At 38.8% G+C, this 18,927-nt stretch overlaps 1 protein-coding gene across 1 annotated transcript in view; it reads left to right on the forward strand.

Annotated features, from left to right (window-relative positions):
- LOC127628227 (guanine nucleotide exchange factor VAV2-like) overlaps positions 1-18,927 on the forward strand; it is a 286,511-nt gene that overhangs the window by 201,194 nt on the left and 66,390 nt on the right. The window contains exon 4 of the mRNA XM_052104998.1: positions 16,402-16,470. Within this exon, the coding sequence (XP_051960958.1) occupies positions 16,402-16,470 (69 nt within the window). The remainder of the gene's footprint in view (positions 1-16,401; positions 16,471-18,927) is intronic.

Genomic DNA, 18,927 nt, shown 5'->3' on the forward strand with positions numbered 1-18,927 from the left:
GTTAATCGTTATTCCGAATGTCTATGAATGAATAAGCCATCAAAGGACACTGAGTGCTGTTTCACAAAGGGACATTCCTTATCTGCAGCACCCTCTGTAACTATGGCTGTGTTTTTTCAGCTATGGGCATGTTCTCTTCCAGCACGTTCTCTTCCTCCAAGCTTTTCTGCCCACAAAAACTGGAATAAGTTACTCGCATTACATAAATACGTATTTGTTGTTCACGTTAAGCTTGTTTGCAATTACATCTCTAAAAAGTTTGAAGTCACGCACACCTTTAGATAAAAACCACTGCTTTTACATATGGAGGTCCGGCTTCAATAATAAGGTCTTTCACATGCACAAAGCAGCAGGAACAAGGAAGGGCAAAAAGTGTAATTCATTCATTCTTTTTTCACTGCCTGGCCACTCTGTAGTGCAGCACCTGTTGATGTGCTCTCTGATTTCCACTTTCTCTGCAGGAAAAAAGGGGAAATCAGCTTAATCCATCGCGATATCAATCTCTGATAAAGTTGGTCTCTTTGAATAGCAAATTGTCTGCTTAGATTGTAGTTCCTGTCTGACTCTTTGTCACGTGCTGGTAGTGGTATATGTTTCAAACAATCCATAAGGTCAATTCAACCTTCCTTTTATTGGATATAAAGACATATGTGGTATTGTGCTGCATTTGTTAGTATAAAAATTTATTATTAATTTTAAAGTTTGCTGTTGGAAATTAAAAAAAAAAAACAAATATTTGCAACATATCTGCATAAAGTAAAAAAACAAATATGCAAAAATAATTGTGTAAATAAGTTAAATAATGTAGTATAATAATAGTACACATGAAGTAAACAAGTAATTGTGCAAAATAAAATGAAAGAACAGTGTAGAGTAAATAAAGTAGTATTCACTAAATAATAGCAATTAAGTTAATTTACCAAGTGATTATGTAGGGTAAACTGAAGATATAAAAAAGACTAATTGTGCCAATAATAGTGATATAAAGCAGTGATACAGACACTGTTATTTACTTTCTTAGTTATTTCTTATTCATGGCCAGCTCACTTTTACTTCCTCACACTTTACCCACTGATTGCATGTGCTTACCTCTCAAGCACAGGATGTGACCCACTCAGTTGTAAGCAAGGCGTGTACTATTAATGCATAATGCAACAGTATATGCTTTAAATATGCACTAGCTACTTAGATCCATGTACACAATGGCCATTCATGCATAGAGCCACACTATATGCTTCAAACATGCACAATTCACTTGTACACATACAAGCTGACTGAAATACATTGCATGTAAGATGAACAGAGTCATGTCTTGTACACAGACAGCATAATGTACATGAAAGTTTCCTGGTGTTTGATGGATGTTGGAGATTATGGAGCAGATTCATGCTGTTATTGAGCATCAGATAATCCTCTGCATCCCTGTGCGGCCAGCTCTCTGCTTTATTGATTCCTGTAGTGACGGACACAGCTCCTTTGTGCAATTTGAAAGAGTCTACCACCTCTGCTACTGCCGCACACATTCACGCACATGAATGTTTTTGGCCTGACGTTGCAACTTGCACAGTTTTTTGAGAATTTTGCTGCATGATCGTTGTCCAATGTGAATGCCCCCTAAAAACTCATGTGATTTGCATCAGATAAACATGAAAACAATCTGATTATTCACAGTTTCTTTAAGATTGATTCATCCACAAATTGTTCAGTCAACCCACAAATTGTTGATTTTGAAAATGTGTAGATTTGCACAGCCCTACTGCTGGTGGAGTGATTACATATCTGCTCTCCTCTGATCACCCTACTAGTAATTTTCCAGTATGATCCAGTTAGGATCAGGTGCTCTGGGCTGCTTCAGACACTGAGGGATTACTCTACTGCTGCTTTTAAGAAGATCAATATTATCATGCATTTTGTTTGCAGTTTTACTCAGATGCTGACCAATCATGGCCAATGCTATTGGGATAAAAGCAATGTGAGATATTAGGAGGATTTAAAAGCTATTCTGTAGACTACAGTTGAAAAGAACTGGAGAGAGATAATGACAGACAGGAAGTTACAACCTGCACACTGGTTTAACTCACACAGAAATGTCAAGAATGAAACTCAAGAGCAGAAAACTGTCTTTTTGTCAAGTTTACTTCTCATTTATGTTGCTTGCTAATGCAAGCATCACTTTTATTATTGCTCATGCTTAGAGTTAGGAATTTGAACAAACCCCAACCCCAATAAAGGAAAGTCAGGAAACTGTCACGAACACGGGTGAAGGCGCCTCCTCCTCGAGCCTCCGGAGATCGCATTCACCCGAGTTCGTGACAGAAGTAAACTCAGGTCGTACAGGCAATGGTCTAGGACAGGCAAACAGAGTGAGGCAGAGAGGCTGAGGCGTAAACAAGAACAGGCTAGAGATCGGGACAGGCGGATATCAATCGTGGTAGGTAAACAGGCTAGAGTAACTGGGCAGGGAGCAAACAAACTGGAACGGGGAACAGCTAGGTCGGTACACAGGGAAACTAGAGAGGTATCTAAGTTGCTTGGAAATGTCGCCGGGGCTAAACAAGACTTCGCAAAGAGGGAACAAACAGACGTGGTTAAATAGAGTGTACCCCACTCTATTTAACCACGTCTGTTTGTTCCCTCTTAAGCAACAGCTGGGCGAGTAATCAGTACTCAGGTGAATGCGATCTCCGGAGGCTCGAGGAGGAGGCGCCTTCACCCGTGTTCGTGACATAAACACATTTGGTTACTCCTTTCATATTTATTTATGTAATACAAATTACTCATGTATGTCAATAACCTGTAAGACGCTTCCTTCGTCTCATTCCAAACCCCGATGGCACACACAATTTATTTTCCAGTTAAAATCATGGCCTTAGGTTTAGGGTTTGTGTAAGAGGTTAGAGTTTATGGTTAGGTTTAGGTTTTGATTAGAGGTTTGTAATACATCTCTAGTTTTCTTTATTAAGGAAGCAGGAGCAAGGTAAACATCCAACGTAAGATTTGTATTTCTCCACTTTTCAGTAACATGCAAGGGTTTGCTTTTCAGCATAACAAAAAATACACAGAACACTTTGCAGTTGTGGTTTGGATTGCCCTTTTATCCCTCTCCAGTTCTTGCTGCAACACAAAACAGCTGTTAGAGGTGATTTCCCACTTGTGTCGATCTTTACTTTACCATTCTTCCTCTCCTGGCCTCGCTCTCCACAGACATCACTCAGCCATGCCCCCATCACCCGACTCAAGCCAGGGAGCCATCTGGCCTGTCACTGGCCTGAAAATCCACAACTGCCAACCTCGAACTTAAAAGGCTGGAGAGCTAGATACCAATGGGTGATCCACTTGTTGATAACCTTTATGCGATGGAGCCACTGGAGCGGGCGTAGTATGAACAGAGGGTGAGAAAGCATGCCCCAACAGATAGTACCGGAGTGTGAAGACTTCCCACTTGATGGCCAAACACTCCTCCACTGTGCTGTACTTAGTCTCCCTCAGCAAGAGCTTACGACTAATGTACAGCACAGGGTGCTTCTCCCTCTCCACCATCTGGGACAATATTGCTCCCACCCCCCTGTCTGATGCATCCATCTTCAAGATAAAGGGAGAGAGAAATCAGGAGAGTGCAACAATGGCCCACTGCAAAGTGCAGTTTTCACCCGCGTGAACAACTGCTGACAGGGCTCCGTCCACTGGACCGGATCTGGTGCCCCCTTTTTAGTCCGATCAGTCAGTGGGCTGGTGACGGTTGAATAATTACACAAACCCCTATCATAATAGCCAGCCATCCCCAGGAATGGACTCATCTCCATTTTGGTCTTAGGTCTTGGGCAGGCTACAATCAGTGCAGTTTTATCAATTTGGGGCCACACCTGCCCATGAACCAAGTGGAACCCGAGATACCATACTTCCACCTCGCCAAAGTCATTGGGACCACATCTCTCTACGGTTTTAGGAGTTTAGGGTGATAAATCTGGCATACTACCATTGCCAAAGTCATTGTGACCACCTCTCTCTATGGTTTTAGGAGTTTCGGGTGATAAATATAATGTGCTCTGTCTCTATCTGTTCGTTTAACCTCATAACCTATTTCCCTGACTCACCATGTGTCCTCAAAGGGCCATTGCCACTTGGTGAGTAATTTAGAGCTCAATGTATGGAGTATTACAAGGACTTTATCTCTCTGTATAAATTCCTGTAGCCATGTACCCCTTTTATACAGCCGGCTTTGACGTTCTTGAGCCTGGAACAAACTTCCTGTGTTAATTGCCCCAGTGTGCAGAGATTTGCTATCAGGTCAAGAACCTATTGAATTTAGTTTTTGCTGTTTGAAGGTCCCTCCTCCCAGTTTTCCCACAGGACGTTGAGCACACCTCATGGTCAACAACCGTACAATAATTCAAATGGGGAGAACCCCATGGAGTCTTGCAGGACCTCTCGTACTGCAAATAATAAGCAATTGGGCCACTTGTCCCAATTTCGAGTGTCTTTGTGCATGAATTTACAAATCATTTTCTTTCATGTCTGATTAAATCGTTCGACCAAGCCATCTGTTTGGGAGTGGTCAGCGCTGGTCCGAATCGATGTAATCCCCAATAATTATTACAGTTCGCATAGTGTTGTAGCGACTGAGGGAATCAATGAAGGAATCATTAACTCGGCAGGTTCCGAACAAACAAGAACTTACTGTTGAAACTCCCCTAATTACTGAAATAGCGCCAACTAGTCTCCACAAGCACAATAAATGTATTGACAAAGAGACAATGAACTATTGATAGAGAACCGCATGTGACATCCGCATGCTCACCACATGCTTATCGTGTGGACAGGAAGGCGGGGACTTTTGAACGTAAAAATGTGTGTCTTTCTTATAAAGCCTAAAAGGGCTTAGTTTTAATGAAATAAGTTGTAATCCCTGTGTGCTATGTATTTTGGTGTAAATCAAAATTAGTAGAATTGTTTAGTAGTGTAGGAGAACTCATTATATTTAATAAGAGGCTTTATATTTAATAGCCTGAGTGTAAGAATGTTAAACCCACTTTTAAAGGTACCAAATATACCTTTCTTGGTATCAAATTAAACCTTACGATTTGTCCGAGCTGAATTCGAATATAAGATCTCTGTAGAATGATATTACGCGATGTTTTACTATCTTTTGAGTCATTCAGCCCAAAATCTCTTACTGTCATAAACATGCAAATGAGCCTTGACAAAGGAATCATTCTCCTGTCCCAATGGAAGGAGAATTTTACGACCTCCAAAGGAATGTTCAGAGAAGTGCTGACCCTCACTTCATCCTCTTACTGAGAAAGAGAAATGAACCCTGTTAATCCTATATATATATTCTATATATCCATGTGATAAATATTGACATGTATCTAATGTGCCATCTCACATTTTCCCTTAAATGTGCTTGATCTATGTTTTCTTGCAAACTAATGGGTTAATGTTTCAGACTTTGCATACCATGGTTACCCGAAATCATATGTGTGGCAAGTCTCTATAACTTGGTATTTCGAAGATTGAAATGACTGTGTACATGATATGTCGATAACAACAACATATTAGTATTACAAGTATATTTCCTAGTTTTCTTTCTTGCACATGCAATGAGAAATGTGAGAACAAAGAGCAATAAAACCAAATTCCCGCCTGGAACCCAAACCCTTCTCATTGGTCGAGCCAATGAGAGGTGGGACATGTTTTCTAAGGGTATAAAAGTGCTGCGCCCACTTCCTCTCTCTCTCTTAGCCCTCTCTCCTCTCTCTTGTCTCTTATCTCTTGCTTTCTGGTTCTCTGAGCCTTGTGCTCTCTTACTCTCTTGGGCCTTCCGGAGAAGTCCTAATGAAGATGATGCTGAACTATAAGGCCCCCAAGGACTCCCAAGCGTGCGCCAGGCTACGGCCTTGACTTTCCATTCACCAAAGATTCTCTGACTCCCACTGGTTCTCTCTCATCAAGACAACATCATCAAAGATCAACTGGAGCCTCAACAAATTGCATCAGGACAGTTTAATTCAAATGGGACATGCAAGTATCAAACTTAGTCTCATTATTTGATACATTAAGTATCCTTAACCCCTTTCTAAAAAGGGCATGTCAGAACTAATATGATGGTTTGCTCAGGCTGTTGATCTGCTGAACTTCAAACAATGCTATAACTTCCTGCCTTCCTGTATTCTGCTTCAGCCCTCTTTCCCTTGGTAAACTGTATGCATGTAGGTATATGTATGTTAGAGTAGTTTAAATGTTTAGTCTAGTTAATAAAGTCTTGTTCATGTCACATGTAAAGTTGTCTGTGTCTCAAGCTCATATCTAAAGTCACTAATCATAGATTTTGACTACTTGCTCTTAATACTTAGTAAGAAAGACATTTCCCTTGCCCCGAAATGTACATTTCTATTAATTAATTAATTAATAACCAAACTTGAGTGTTCACGGGATGAACCGAGTATTTGGTTGTAATGTTAATGTAGCTACATCAAGTTAACCCGATTAACTGATCCAAATATTCATAATCGATTATAACAAGTTATGATTGATTATTAATATTTCATAGAGCTGATTCGCTACCTAATGGTGGAAGAATGTAGAGCTGATTCGCTACAGTGTAATGTGACAAACTTTATGCATTGATCAGTAAGGATTCCTTTCGGAATCCCCACTCGGGAGATTATTCTGAAGAGTGCCTCCACAACACTACATGCTGAGATGTTGTGCAGAGGCGTTGCTTCTGGATATCGCGTTCCACCAGAACCTTCACAAAGCGATGCCCATGTGCAATCCACTCTAATGGCTCGACGAGGTCTATATCAATTCATTCGAAGGGACCTCGTTCAATGGAAGGGGGTGCAATGGCGCTCTTGGGGTGGTACATTAGGGCCCGGACCAATGTCTCCACCTCCATCGTGGTGCATTGGCCCTGGAAATGCCCAGGTTCCCCGCAGCTCAAGCAGACCGTCCCAGAAGTCCTGCCCACAACCGCCTCTGGAGGAACGCAGAGAGGGTTTAGGCAAACCGGTGAATTGAATGGTCCACGAGACCGGGGAATGGTTTTAAGGTAGGAATTCCCAGTTTCCTGGGAATAAGAACAGGGTGAGGGGAAGGAGCGAGAGAGAGAAGAAGAGGGCTCGCCGGCCCTGAATACACCGCCAAATTGTCCTCAGCCATCTGGATTGCCTCCTTCAGTGACGCTGGGTGATGGACTGGACCCACTCTGCTGTCCCTTTTGGTAGCCAACCACAAGATCGATAACAGGTCCGGCGTCGTGATCCTCTTCCAGCACCTACCTTCGACAGGCATCATGGAGCTGTTGGGCAAAGGCAAATGGGAGACCGCATTCGCTGAACGGCAGGGTGCAGAAGTGTTGCCAGTGTTGCTCCGAATTGCTGACGACCCACTGCAGGATGTCCCACTTTAGGTCTGTGTACTCCAGGATACTCACGACCGGCAGTTGTTGGGCCACAAGCTGTGCTTTGCCAGAGAGTAAGGGCAGCATTCGGACTGCCCACTTGGTGATGGGCCAGCCCCACGCTTCTGCCACCTGCTCAAAGATCTCGATGAAGGCTTTGGGTGATCTTGCGGCTCCATTTTTGCAAGCGTGATGTGGGGAGTGGCCATGGCTGCGGCTGTGTCGCTGCTGGAGTACTCCCCATGTGTCTACTGTAATGTTTTAGAAGAAATCTTAATGTCATGCACTGTGCTCAGATTTGCCAAGATTCCAAAGTTCACAATCAAAAGTCAGAAATTTGTATATGAACTTAAACATTATCCAATACCAAATTATATGAGTTACACTGTCCACATTATTTTCAACACTCTATAAACAATTGCCTCGTTTAGTCTATTTTTATTTCTCAGAAAATGTTTTGGTAGAAACATCTGAGACTAAGTTGATCCTTAAATTAAAACATAATTGAGAACTCCTTTAAGTCTCCTTAGCTATGAAGGAAACTTTTCCTCTGTGCTCAGGCCAACACACAAGCACATATACGTGCATACATGTATCCATGTTTACACCCACCCACATACAAATTCAGGAGCTGTCTCTTGAGATTAAGACAACTTACTATGACAAACCTGATCATTTGAAATCAGAATACGATGAATGTTGGTACCATCGCTCGGTTATTTCAGCCTGAAATGCATCAGGCCAACACAAGCTTTAATTGGATTTGGCAGGCACATCAGTCTCTTTCCAGTTTCATTTATGTCCAACCAAACAGTATCCCCTGGGTTTTTATCTCACAGAAACAGATATTTGCGCTCTGTTCTGAGAGCGACAGCATAGAAGAGCTCCAAGAATATTGAACGATTTTTGAGGCGCTAAGTAGTTTGCTCAATGGAGTGAAAGATAGATGTACCAAAAAAAGACAGAAAAATCTGAAACTGATTTATTTTCTTTTAGGTTGAGATTAGAAAGCAGCAATATAATTATAAATTAGCTAAAGCCTCGTCATTTATGCTGAAACAATCTATACAACTATACATAGATGCACACACGTACATATTCTATCTCCTCAACATATTTTGAAATATTTTTTTTGGATTTGTAGTGGCCAAGACTTTGCCAATTATTTGGGCCTGAGTAAGGATGAATAACACGTACGCATAACGAAAATTCAACTTTTCAAAAGGTCAGTTCTCTGCCCTCTAGCTTCCTTCTTGTTGTTTGTGTGAACATGTGACTCTGTGTAAGTGCAACAAAACCTGTGTGCATTTTTAAAACATGTTGTTGTGGTCTCTGTAGTTTTTTTTCTCTCTTCTTAATCGGACTACAAATTATATATATATATATATATCTATATAAGACAGATGCTTGCTGATTGTAAAACTCACAGCCACACATTGCCAACTTTCCAAGTATTTTCTTTGCAATTGCCAAGGTATTCTTAGTTAGGCAGTTGCTAAGGTATTCCTAGGTGGGTGCTATAGGTAGTTACAAACTGGCCCAAGTCAAAACTGACTACCCTTAAGTCACTATGATATTCTGGTTCCTAGATATGTCTCATGTCCTTTCTTAATATAAAGGAAGCTAGCTAAAATGTGATGTGTTGTATCAATTAAAAATTCAGTTTGTTGATTGGTCTTTCTCTTTGAGAATAAAATGTTACTTTTTCATACAAGCCAAATTGCATGATATGTTATGATTTCATATGAGATCTTGTACTTATTATTATGAGCTGCAATGAGACTAAGTTGGTTTTCCTCTAGGGAATAAATAAAACAGTAGAAATACTTGAGCGAAAGTTTAATTTAGTTACATCTTTTTTTTAAATGAAAATCAAAAATGTAATCCTTACTGATCAATCTCTAAGCATATAGGTTTTAATAGCTGCTATGTTTGAGGATTAAACCCTGATAAGTACCCGACTCAAATGTAGATGTAGATGAAGAAAAGTGTGTTAAAGAATAAATGTGAAATTATATATAGGCAAAAAAAAATATTTATTCCTGTTGGATACCAACAAAATTATTATTCAAACTTTATTAAATTGTCTGTAAATTCATGTGCGTAAAGTCTCAAAACACTCACAAATGCTGGCAAACCCCCCCACTGAGATACAAACTGGAGAACCTGTTAACCATTAGTTTTATGTTACTTTAAAATAGAAAACAGACAGGAGATTTTGTGTGTTTAATACACTTTGTTAATTAGCATAACATTTGTGAGCAAGTTTAACCTTCTATTATTAAAAAAAGCTTCTGCAGCATATGAGGATTTTTAATTAGTGATTTACTTGATGAAGCCTTGTAAGGAGACTAATTATTTAGCTATCAGCCATTATGCCGTCATCATGCAATACAACATCCCTGTGTTATGATACAAGATGCTAATATTCACTCATCACACAGCTTTATTTTTCAAGGAATAGGTTTACGTGTTTCAATTCTGAGTGGCAGAATCTACGGCGACTTAAATATTTATTCGTTCAACCCCAAAAACATTATACATCCATTTGGAGGATGTTTATCCAGCAACAATGATTTTGATGCATCGTAACAAGAAAACGAATGATGCGGCCATCACTGTTGAATGGAATGGTGCAATTGAGCTTGTCATGCCGAGATTTATGAAATCTTTTTTTACCTCTGATTGCAAGAGAGCCTATTCATGAGGAGCCTTAGGTGGTCCTCTAGGCATATGCTTGAAAGCAGTCCATGCATTTAAACGTACCATTCTATCAGTGTCTATTTATGTATTTGATGTGCATGTACGTTGATTTGACATATATATAGCAATAAGGTCTGTGACTGTCTAAAGGGACTGAGTGGCAGCAGCTTTAATGTTAAAGCTAATGATGTGTTGCTCTGTTAGCTGTCAAAGAGATGCTCTCTCTTCTGTTCATCAGAAACAATAGCAACCTGGCACCTTGAGTGGAGGTGTGAGGTGAGGGATTGTCATCTTGTCAGGGTGTATGTGTGTGTGTTAGGCTGTTATTGTGTGGATGTCTAATGCCACCCCTGGTTAAGAAGGGAGGACTCTTCGTCTGTCTGATTTTTACTGGCCCTGCCAAAATTTTCACTGGCCCCAACACAAAAATAGCTGTTTTTACCATCATAGCTTTAAAAAATGTGTCGGAAAATAAATATTTTTTTACGTTTTTAAGAATTAAATTTGTAGTGTTTTCACACACAGGATCAAAGATTTATTCACTGAGTTAAAGATTTTATAATTGCCTGAATGAAATAAATATCAGAATCTCTGTGAGAGGAGATCATGCTACTAAATCGGTTGTGATGTGTAATAAACAGTAGGTAGACATTAGGCCTAATCTGTGAATTAATAATGTGGATATAAACATAAACTCAGACAACCCGAACAAGACCAACACTGACTAATACACAAAACACAGAAAGAAAATGCATGAACAGTCCAGAAATGAGACATGTAACTGGTGTGTTATGAGGATTATATGAAGTAGACTGTTCTAAATATTCATCTTCATATTCACATAGCCCAATAGTGATTTAGCTTCTTTTCATATTATATGGCATTATCATGTTGAATTAAGGTTTACGTTTTGAAAAATTACTCAATTAAATGTATATTTACATTTTGGATACTGAGCAGCTCGTGGTTTCCAGTCACTTGTATAACCGGGGTTTAACAAAGTTTATTACGTCTCATTCAGTGCTTCATCTCTAAAGGCGAATTAATGAGAGAAAATGTTTTAGTTTTTTTACAGTGGGAATAAAAGTAGCGCTCTGTCCCTTTACGAGAGCACATGCAGGTTAAACTCGCTAGTTTAACGTGTTTAATAATTCATATCTTGAGAGACATGGATTTTCAGACCTATAGAAAGAAACCGTGTGGATTACTACTTTTCACCAGCATGTAAAAATGAAAAATGTGGGGATTTCGTGCACTGTGAACACAGAATGTGCGGGGATAGGCTTTCTTAAAATGCTGCGCAAGATGTGCAATTGCACTACAAAATTCATTAAGTTGTTTTTTTCCTGCTCTTTTCTACACATTGGTAATAGATGCTAAGACACTTGGAAAAGAGATAGTGCTAGGAGAGTGCGCTCGGTGTCTGCATGCGACTGTCTTGGCTCGCTCGTCAGTTAGAATACTTCTTTCGCTCTGTGTAATTTTATGCTGTCTCGCTTGTTGCACTAATGTTATAAATGCAGCACTGCCCGATCGGGCAAATGACAGTTCTAGCAACTGGCCCGAATCTCTCTCACACTGTGTGCAATCTTTAATATTTCTTATATTATGTCATTGTAATTATGTAATGACTAGTACACATATATAATTAAAATCTTTTGGATTCAATAAAAGAGATCAAGTTGTACTACCTTACATACTTTGGATGTCATATCTTTGTTTTTTATTATTATTAAGGCCTTTGGACAAAAAAATTACCCGTGACGTCTTTGACCCACATACATGAGACAGGTTGGTGAAAAGAGTGTCAGATTGTGAGAAATGATCAATATACTGAAAATTATCTTTATGGAGTCTGTTAACAATGCCTTAAGAAACATTTATCCTTTTTTGAGTCTACATCGATTTGCTATCGGATTACACAAATTATTTAATTAATTCACCAGCACTTTGAGAACAATATTGGAGATGTACTTGCGTGTAGTGGTGTTTCCTTGTGTTCTTTGTGTTGCTTGGTTCTTGGTCAAAAGTTTGTTACGTCGATGTTTTGGACCTCTGAAAGACCGTATAATTATTTTCTGTATGAATGATGAGTTTGGCTTTGAAGCGAGGCCTTCTCATGGGTGTGTGAAACGGAGAGAGTGACGAGCTTTCTCGGGATGTCGACATACTACATAAGTGTAGTCAAACTGGTTTATATCGGAGGACAGAATCTTGTGTTTCCCGAGTCTTTCGGGAACTCCAAGAGTGTGTGTTCTGTCTTTTATTGCTTCGCCCTTTGAATTTAAGGCATCTTTGCAGAGAAGTTTTCAAGTCATATGGGATCTAGACAAGTCTCTTTGTTAGTTTTATTGGCCAGATGTGAGACTTACTGGCACCTGAAGTTTTTCATTTATGATGTTGTAGAATTCCAGGATTAAGATTGGGTAAATCCTAGATTCAAATCACGTCGTTTCAATTCTTCTGCATGTATTATCCAACAAAAGTTTATTAGATAATTTAGGCCGAACCCAGATTAGCACTCAAACATTAGCTGCCTGTCAATCAAACAGCACGCAGCTACAGACAGCATATAAAGATACATTTTATATTTCATCTAGATCAACCAACCAGTGGTGCTCTTGCTATAGCAATTGATGTAATGAACACCCCAGTTGTAGATGTAGAACATAGGCTAAATATAGAAAACTACTAAAAAATGTGATCGAGGACACCTCTCTTTTTCCGAAAAACATCTAGATAATTGTGTTGCCCAGCCCTATTGATAAGATTGCATTAATCTCTCACAGCAGCCCAATAATCTCAGTGATAGGTAGTTAAATTACAGGCTACGTTATAGACTAGGGTTGCCACCGACCAAAGATATTCCTAGTCGACTAGTAGGAGTTCATTTAAACCATTAGTCAACTAATCGTACGTTTATGATATAAATTTATTACTTTAATATGAGGGGGGGGTCATCAGAAAATGGTTTGCGTTCCAGGGCTGAGAAAGAATGTTGTAAGTAACATTGCTAACACTGTTCTACATAACAGAGAAATACTAAACCGTAATAATGGTTTAAATATAGATTTATTTTATATATTAATTATATATTTTACAAGCACGCGCACGCACGCACAAAGCGAGCTGCAGTGACACTGGCAAAAGCTGCAATGATCCTGAAGGTGTCGGGAAAAACCAGCAAGGAGACTGTCTGAACATTTTGTTAATTTATCGAGAGAAATGCACATTAGGCTTGAACCAACAGACGATGATTTCGGGGATCAACGATGGTCAGAGTGATCGCCAATAGCTGATGCCTTTGATGATGTCAAGACAATATTTGTTTTGTTTTCCAATGTATTAAATTATTATTATTATCAAATTAATATTACAAATAATTTGCCCCGTGGCACACAGACACGCGCTTGATGAAACAATTTATAATATTATTAAGAACAGATGACAGAAAAGCCGTCTATGCGCATGTATGACACACTGATATGGAGGCGCGCAGTCTCGTGGAACACGCATCTAAAAGGTCTCACTCTTTGTTTCTGTCTTCTGATTTATGTATTTATTTATTTATTTATTTATTTTTGATTTGACAGGAGTCACGAGACTCTCCCTAGCCAATCATGTTGATAGATAAAAATTTAAATCAGGACAAGGAAGTAACTAACACAGACAGTGGGAAAACAGTGCAGTAAAAGTACAGTTACAGCACTTAAAATGTACTCGAGTAAAAGTAAATGTATACAATTATTAAACTACTTAATAAAGAACAATTCTTGGGAAAAAGTAGTTAATTACAGTAATGTGAGTATTTGTAATTTGTTACTTTACACCCCTGGTTACATCATATACTATTACATTTTTATAATCGTATTTTTTTTTAAATGTATTAATTAACATTAGTTAATGCACTATGAACTAACAATGAATAATTGTAATTTTATTAACTAACATTCTAATTAAAAAAATAGGCTGTAAAAATATATTATTCATTGTTTATTCATGATACCTAATGCATTAACTAATGTTAATGAATGGAATCTTTTCACAAAGTTACCAAAATTACATTAATTGTGAATTGCTAACATTTATTTGTTTTGAAACAGTTATGAATATTTCTGTTGTCAATATCGAAAGGTCATTGTGACATACTGGTAAGCAGTAAAAAACCATGAGAGCTAAACACAGCAGAGATACTTTCAAAAAAAAGAAAAACATATCTATTAAACACTCTAAATGTGCTCCAGTGAGAAATCATAAATATCTATGATTTGTTTATTGTCTTTGGCATTTTGCTGTAATGCAAATCACTAATTATTAAGCAAATGTGTGAAGATGTGGTGCTGATATGGTTAAAATATTATTGCTGTGTTTAGTGTTAATGTGACCAACAATAATCTGATTTAAATTGGGACCCTCAGAATAGCTCTGAGATGAGCAACTGATGAGATATTGAGAGCACCTGGAGAGCGCGCATGTTTGATTGACACCACTAGTGAGCACATTGAAAGGAGTGAAGCTGAAAGTGCTCATGATCGCTCAAACAGTTTCTATCGCTCAAAACAACGTTTGATTGTCACGACTCACGTTACATCACGTATATGTTTGCAGTTTCTTTATCCTCTCCTTGCTCACAGTGCAGCGAGTCAGAATTACTACCGTAATGACTCTAGAAAATTTTCAACTTAATAGTCATACACGTGTAATGCAGAGTAGCAGTTTATGTGTGATTTCCTGCATGCTGCAGAAAAGATCAGCCCTGATTCTAGGCACGATCGCCGATCATAGACTTAAGACGAAGATCGGCCGATTTAGATTGGTGGCCGATCGATCAGTGCACCCCAAGTTAAAGCCATATAGTAATATGACTCAAGGTCAGAGTCTTTTGTACCCTATAGCCTTTTCTCTCTCTCTTTCCCTATCTCCCTTTTCTCTTTCCATCACTGCTGTTTGACAGCTCTGTGGTGACAGAAATTAAGTTTATGATTGAAGAGATGGCTTTATGTCCATATGAGGTTTAACCAGATTTTACATTTTCTGAAGAAAATGTGAGTGGTGCTTGCCCATGCAAAAAGTCACTGTCATAATGCAAGGGTATTGTGAGTTGATATTAGCACATTGCTATGCAGTTGTCAGTGTGTTCAAGGTGGTGGCTAGGTGGTTACTTACTGGTTAAAGTTGGTCAAGTTAAAAGAGTCCACCCCGCGGACTCTATGATATTCTCATGCCAAGATATGGCTTGGGCAGAGTCATAACCACCAGTATTCAGAATAGTGGTGTATAATATGGGTTTTTCAAATATCAGTTGTAAAATTTTACATTTGACAAATGTAAATTGACAAGGTGCCTCAGAAACATGGTACTCCTACATGAGACGCTAAAAAAAAACAGCAAGACATGCTGCAATGGCCAAAGACAGATGTCTAGCACATGTTTACATAAACACACAATGGAGGCAGGTCCACATAAAAGCCTAAGAATTGCTTTTCTTGGCTCAAATTTTTTGAAAATTAAATGCATGTAAAGGTAATTTATTTTCATGTCATAAAACAGCACCACATTAATAATTAGCTCTTTTCAATCACAATGTTAAAATAGCTTCATAAATGAAGGCAGTACACTGGAGCAATATGTTGTTTTGTTTGAAAAACAACATTATTCAAACGTGAGAAACTATAACATTTTGTGACTTTGAGACGTACCCTACACACACTAAAGCGAAGGTGACAAGCCTAGCCTCTAAATCACTTTATTTTCTGAGGCTCATGTTTTTTGCATGCTGCACAGCACCTTTTGCCCCACATAATGTGTGAGATTAAGTGATTTGATGAGATCTCTGGAGGAAAAGCCATGCCTTTAATCGAATAATTGATTAGTCCTGCATTTGCTGCTTTCTAATTGGCCGGTAAATGTTTCGTTAGCCCTCAATTTAAAACAACATTGGGTCTGCTCTCAGAGGAGTTGAGAGTTTGACCCGCAGTTATTGAGGAAGGCTGAAGTGTTTGCATTTTGGTGTTCCTGTGAAACTGCAAGAGCCTGTGTCATTCAGTCTTGCCACGGCCTTTTCACTGTGTCGGCAGTATTCTGTTGAAAATCAGATAAGTGCTTTTGAAACATCTGTCACATTGTTACAAGTGTCAATCATTGAGGAGGTGGACGGCTCATGAATAAATCCACCTGTTGAATTATGGATGCTGAGGAGTGAATTTCGCTAATAGCTACTGGTAGATATTCCTCCTCCTATGCTTGTATCAGGAATGTGCGATAGCTAACACACTTTCTCATTTCTCACTCCCCAGGCCCTTTCCATCAGAGGACACAGCACTGAATGAAGATGATGTGTATCGGAGTTTGGAGGAGTTGGCAGAGTATGTATTTAAACCAAAGAAATAAAATAAGGCCTGTAACATTCTCTATTCAGATATACTTCTAGCTATGCAAGCATGATTTTGTGCATTGTTGTGTTTCAAACTGTGTCAGACCGCAAATTCATAACACAAGACAACTATTCATTGCATGCTCAGTATTGCCACAGGGGGAGCTATAGTGGATAATATCATGAAAATAAGGGTACATTTTATTATACAGTTTAAAGAGAATATTACTGAACAATTAAGTTAAAGTCAATATTGTTATAGCAATTCACCTGAATAATAGCACATCTTCTTTAATGTTACAGACATTTAAAGTAAACTCTATCACCCCCTTGAGTACTGAGGTTTGCTATCGCCACAGTAATGCAAGAACGCACGTTAAAATGTCCTAGTAATACATTTTTAACATCTGATATAGTTCTTAATAATATATAAATGTCCTTGTTATACATATTATGGCGCAAATATGAGTTGATGTTGATTGAATTCTTAGGGTAGGAGGTATTAAATTCTCTATATGTACAATTTGTAGTAATAAATGTATTATATTAACTTATTGGACATAAATGGATGAGACACAGTTTGTTTTAAATAAAGAAAAGAAATATGCCCTTATGAAGGTAAAAATCGAAATCAAATCCAGGGGACAATTACTGTATTGCCCTTTAATGTGAAATTTTATTTCTGACACTGCTTAGAGACTTTATAAAGGTTTAAATTTGCTGAAATGGCATGGTACCATTTTCTCAGTGGTGTTCAGAGTGGAGCAATCACAGTTGTTTGTGATAACTGGATAAGGATGAGGATAATTGTATAAAGATTGCTGGGATGTTTATAATTTTTATGTCAGGTATCAAACCGGAATTTATGGATTTAAACAATTAAACTTTTTAGTGTACAATAATCCTGAGATGTATGTTGCTTGACGAAGGATTGCCAACTTGAGGAACACCGCTTTGTGTCTCAAAGGAAACTAGGTTATAAGCTACTTTAGTGAATCTTTTTTTCAAATGTTTCAAACCCCCCAAAAATCTAATTCATTTTTCTCCATAGTCACATAAACCATCCACGCCCCACCCTACCAGTCTTGGGCCAGTCACCGAGTTTACACAATTAGCCTGGCAGTAATCACTTTTTTGGTTACCATAGCAATGCCAACCTTGCTAGGAGAGCTCAAAGCAACACAGGAGCTGGCAATGGGGGCATTACTACTGCAGCAGTAATAGTGGGTGGTATGGAAGGGGGGCAGTGAAGTGGTGACAGGCCCGGTTCCTCACTGATTAATGGAGAATAATTAGGCACCGGGGTGGATAGGTGTCATTCATCAACAGAGGACAGTGTGACACAGGCATGTTTGCCAAGATTGAATACATTAAACGTCTCATGATGGCTCAATGAAACTTCAATAGAGCCGTAAATAGGAGATGAGCTTATGTCACAGCATAAATGGCCTCATTTTATATCACATCCCAAAGAAACTGATAGTTTGTGTAACCTATTTAGAGTCAGAGAAGACTGCATGTTTAATTCAACATGGACAAAAACAAAGCCATAAGGGACGAAAGTGTGGTCCGTCAAGGTGACATTATCTCTTTAAGTCTTAGGCCATGTCTTATTTTTACAACCATTTTTTCTGGTGGTTTTTATAGGACATTAGAGAGAGACAAGAAAGTTGATTTAGAATGAGGAGTAAAGAGGTATGCTGATTCAAACCTGGGTACCTGTGAGCCAACAGCTTTTTATACACTTACAGTCCACTCCCTCTGTGGTCTACTATGGTGATTTCATTGGGGACTTATTTTGTCACTTCAACAGATCAAGCCAACATAATGCCAAGATCAATTTTTTTTCTTCTTGAAATTAAACTATAACGGTCCTAGAAGAACAGAGTGTATGTGGGGGCATATTTGGACCTTTGACATTTCCACAGTCTGCGATCTCCTGCACTGATCCGTATCGACTAGACTTTGGGTGCTGGTTTCTATGGCCTCAAGTGATCGCTGACCTCCTTCAATATTCTTGATTTCCCTCTTCCATCTGACCCCTCTTTACATGCAGTTTCATGTTAAAACACATCTTAACGACTAATCTAATAGAGGTTAAACCCACACCCAGTGCACAAGTACTCGTTGTACCATTGTTAATGGAACAGTGTATCTCACCAAATTAATGCAACTACCCATCCATGTGGACCCATGACCTTTCCCCAACATATAAATATGGTTCATTTCCACACAACGCTCCAGTCTGATTAATGGAAAGGTCCCTGAGATTATGCACTGGGACATAGTTTAACAAGCACTTTCATCAGGCTGCTCTGAGCTCTCTTAATTAGACTGTGATATCATTGTTTGCTTTACTGGAAATGAAAACGTGCATGAAAAGGTTTGCGGCAATGTTACCGAAGCTTAAAAAATGAGTCACCATTATGTGCCTTCAGTAGGTTTATTT

The sequence above is a fragment of the Xyrauchen texanus genome, chromosome 34 (genome assembly GCF_025860055.1).
Source record: "Xyrauchen texanus isolate HMW12.3.18 chromosome 34, RBS_HiC_50CHRs, whole genome shotgun sequence".
NCBI classification, from domain to species: Eukaryota; Metazoa; Chordata; class Actinopteri; order Cypriniformes; family Catostomidae; genus Xyrauchen; species Xyrauchen texanus.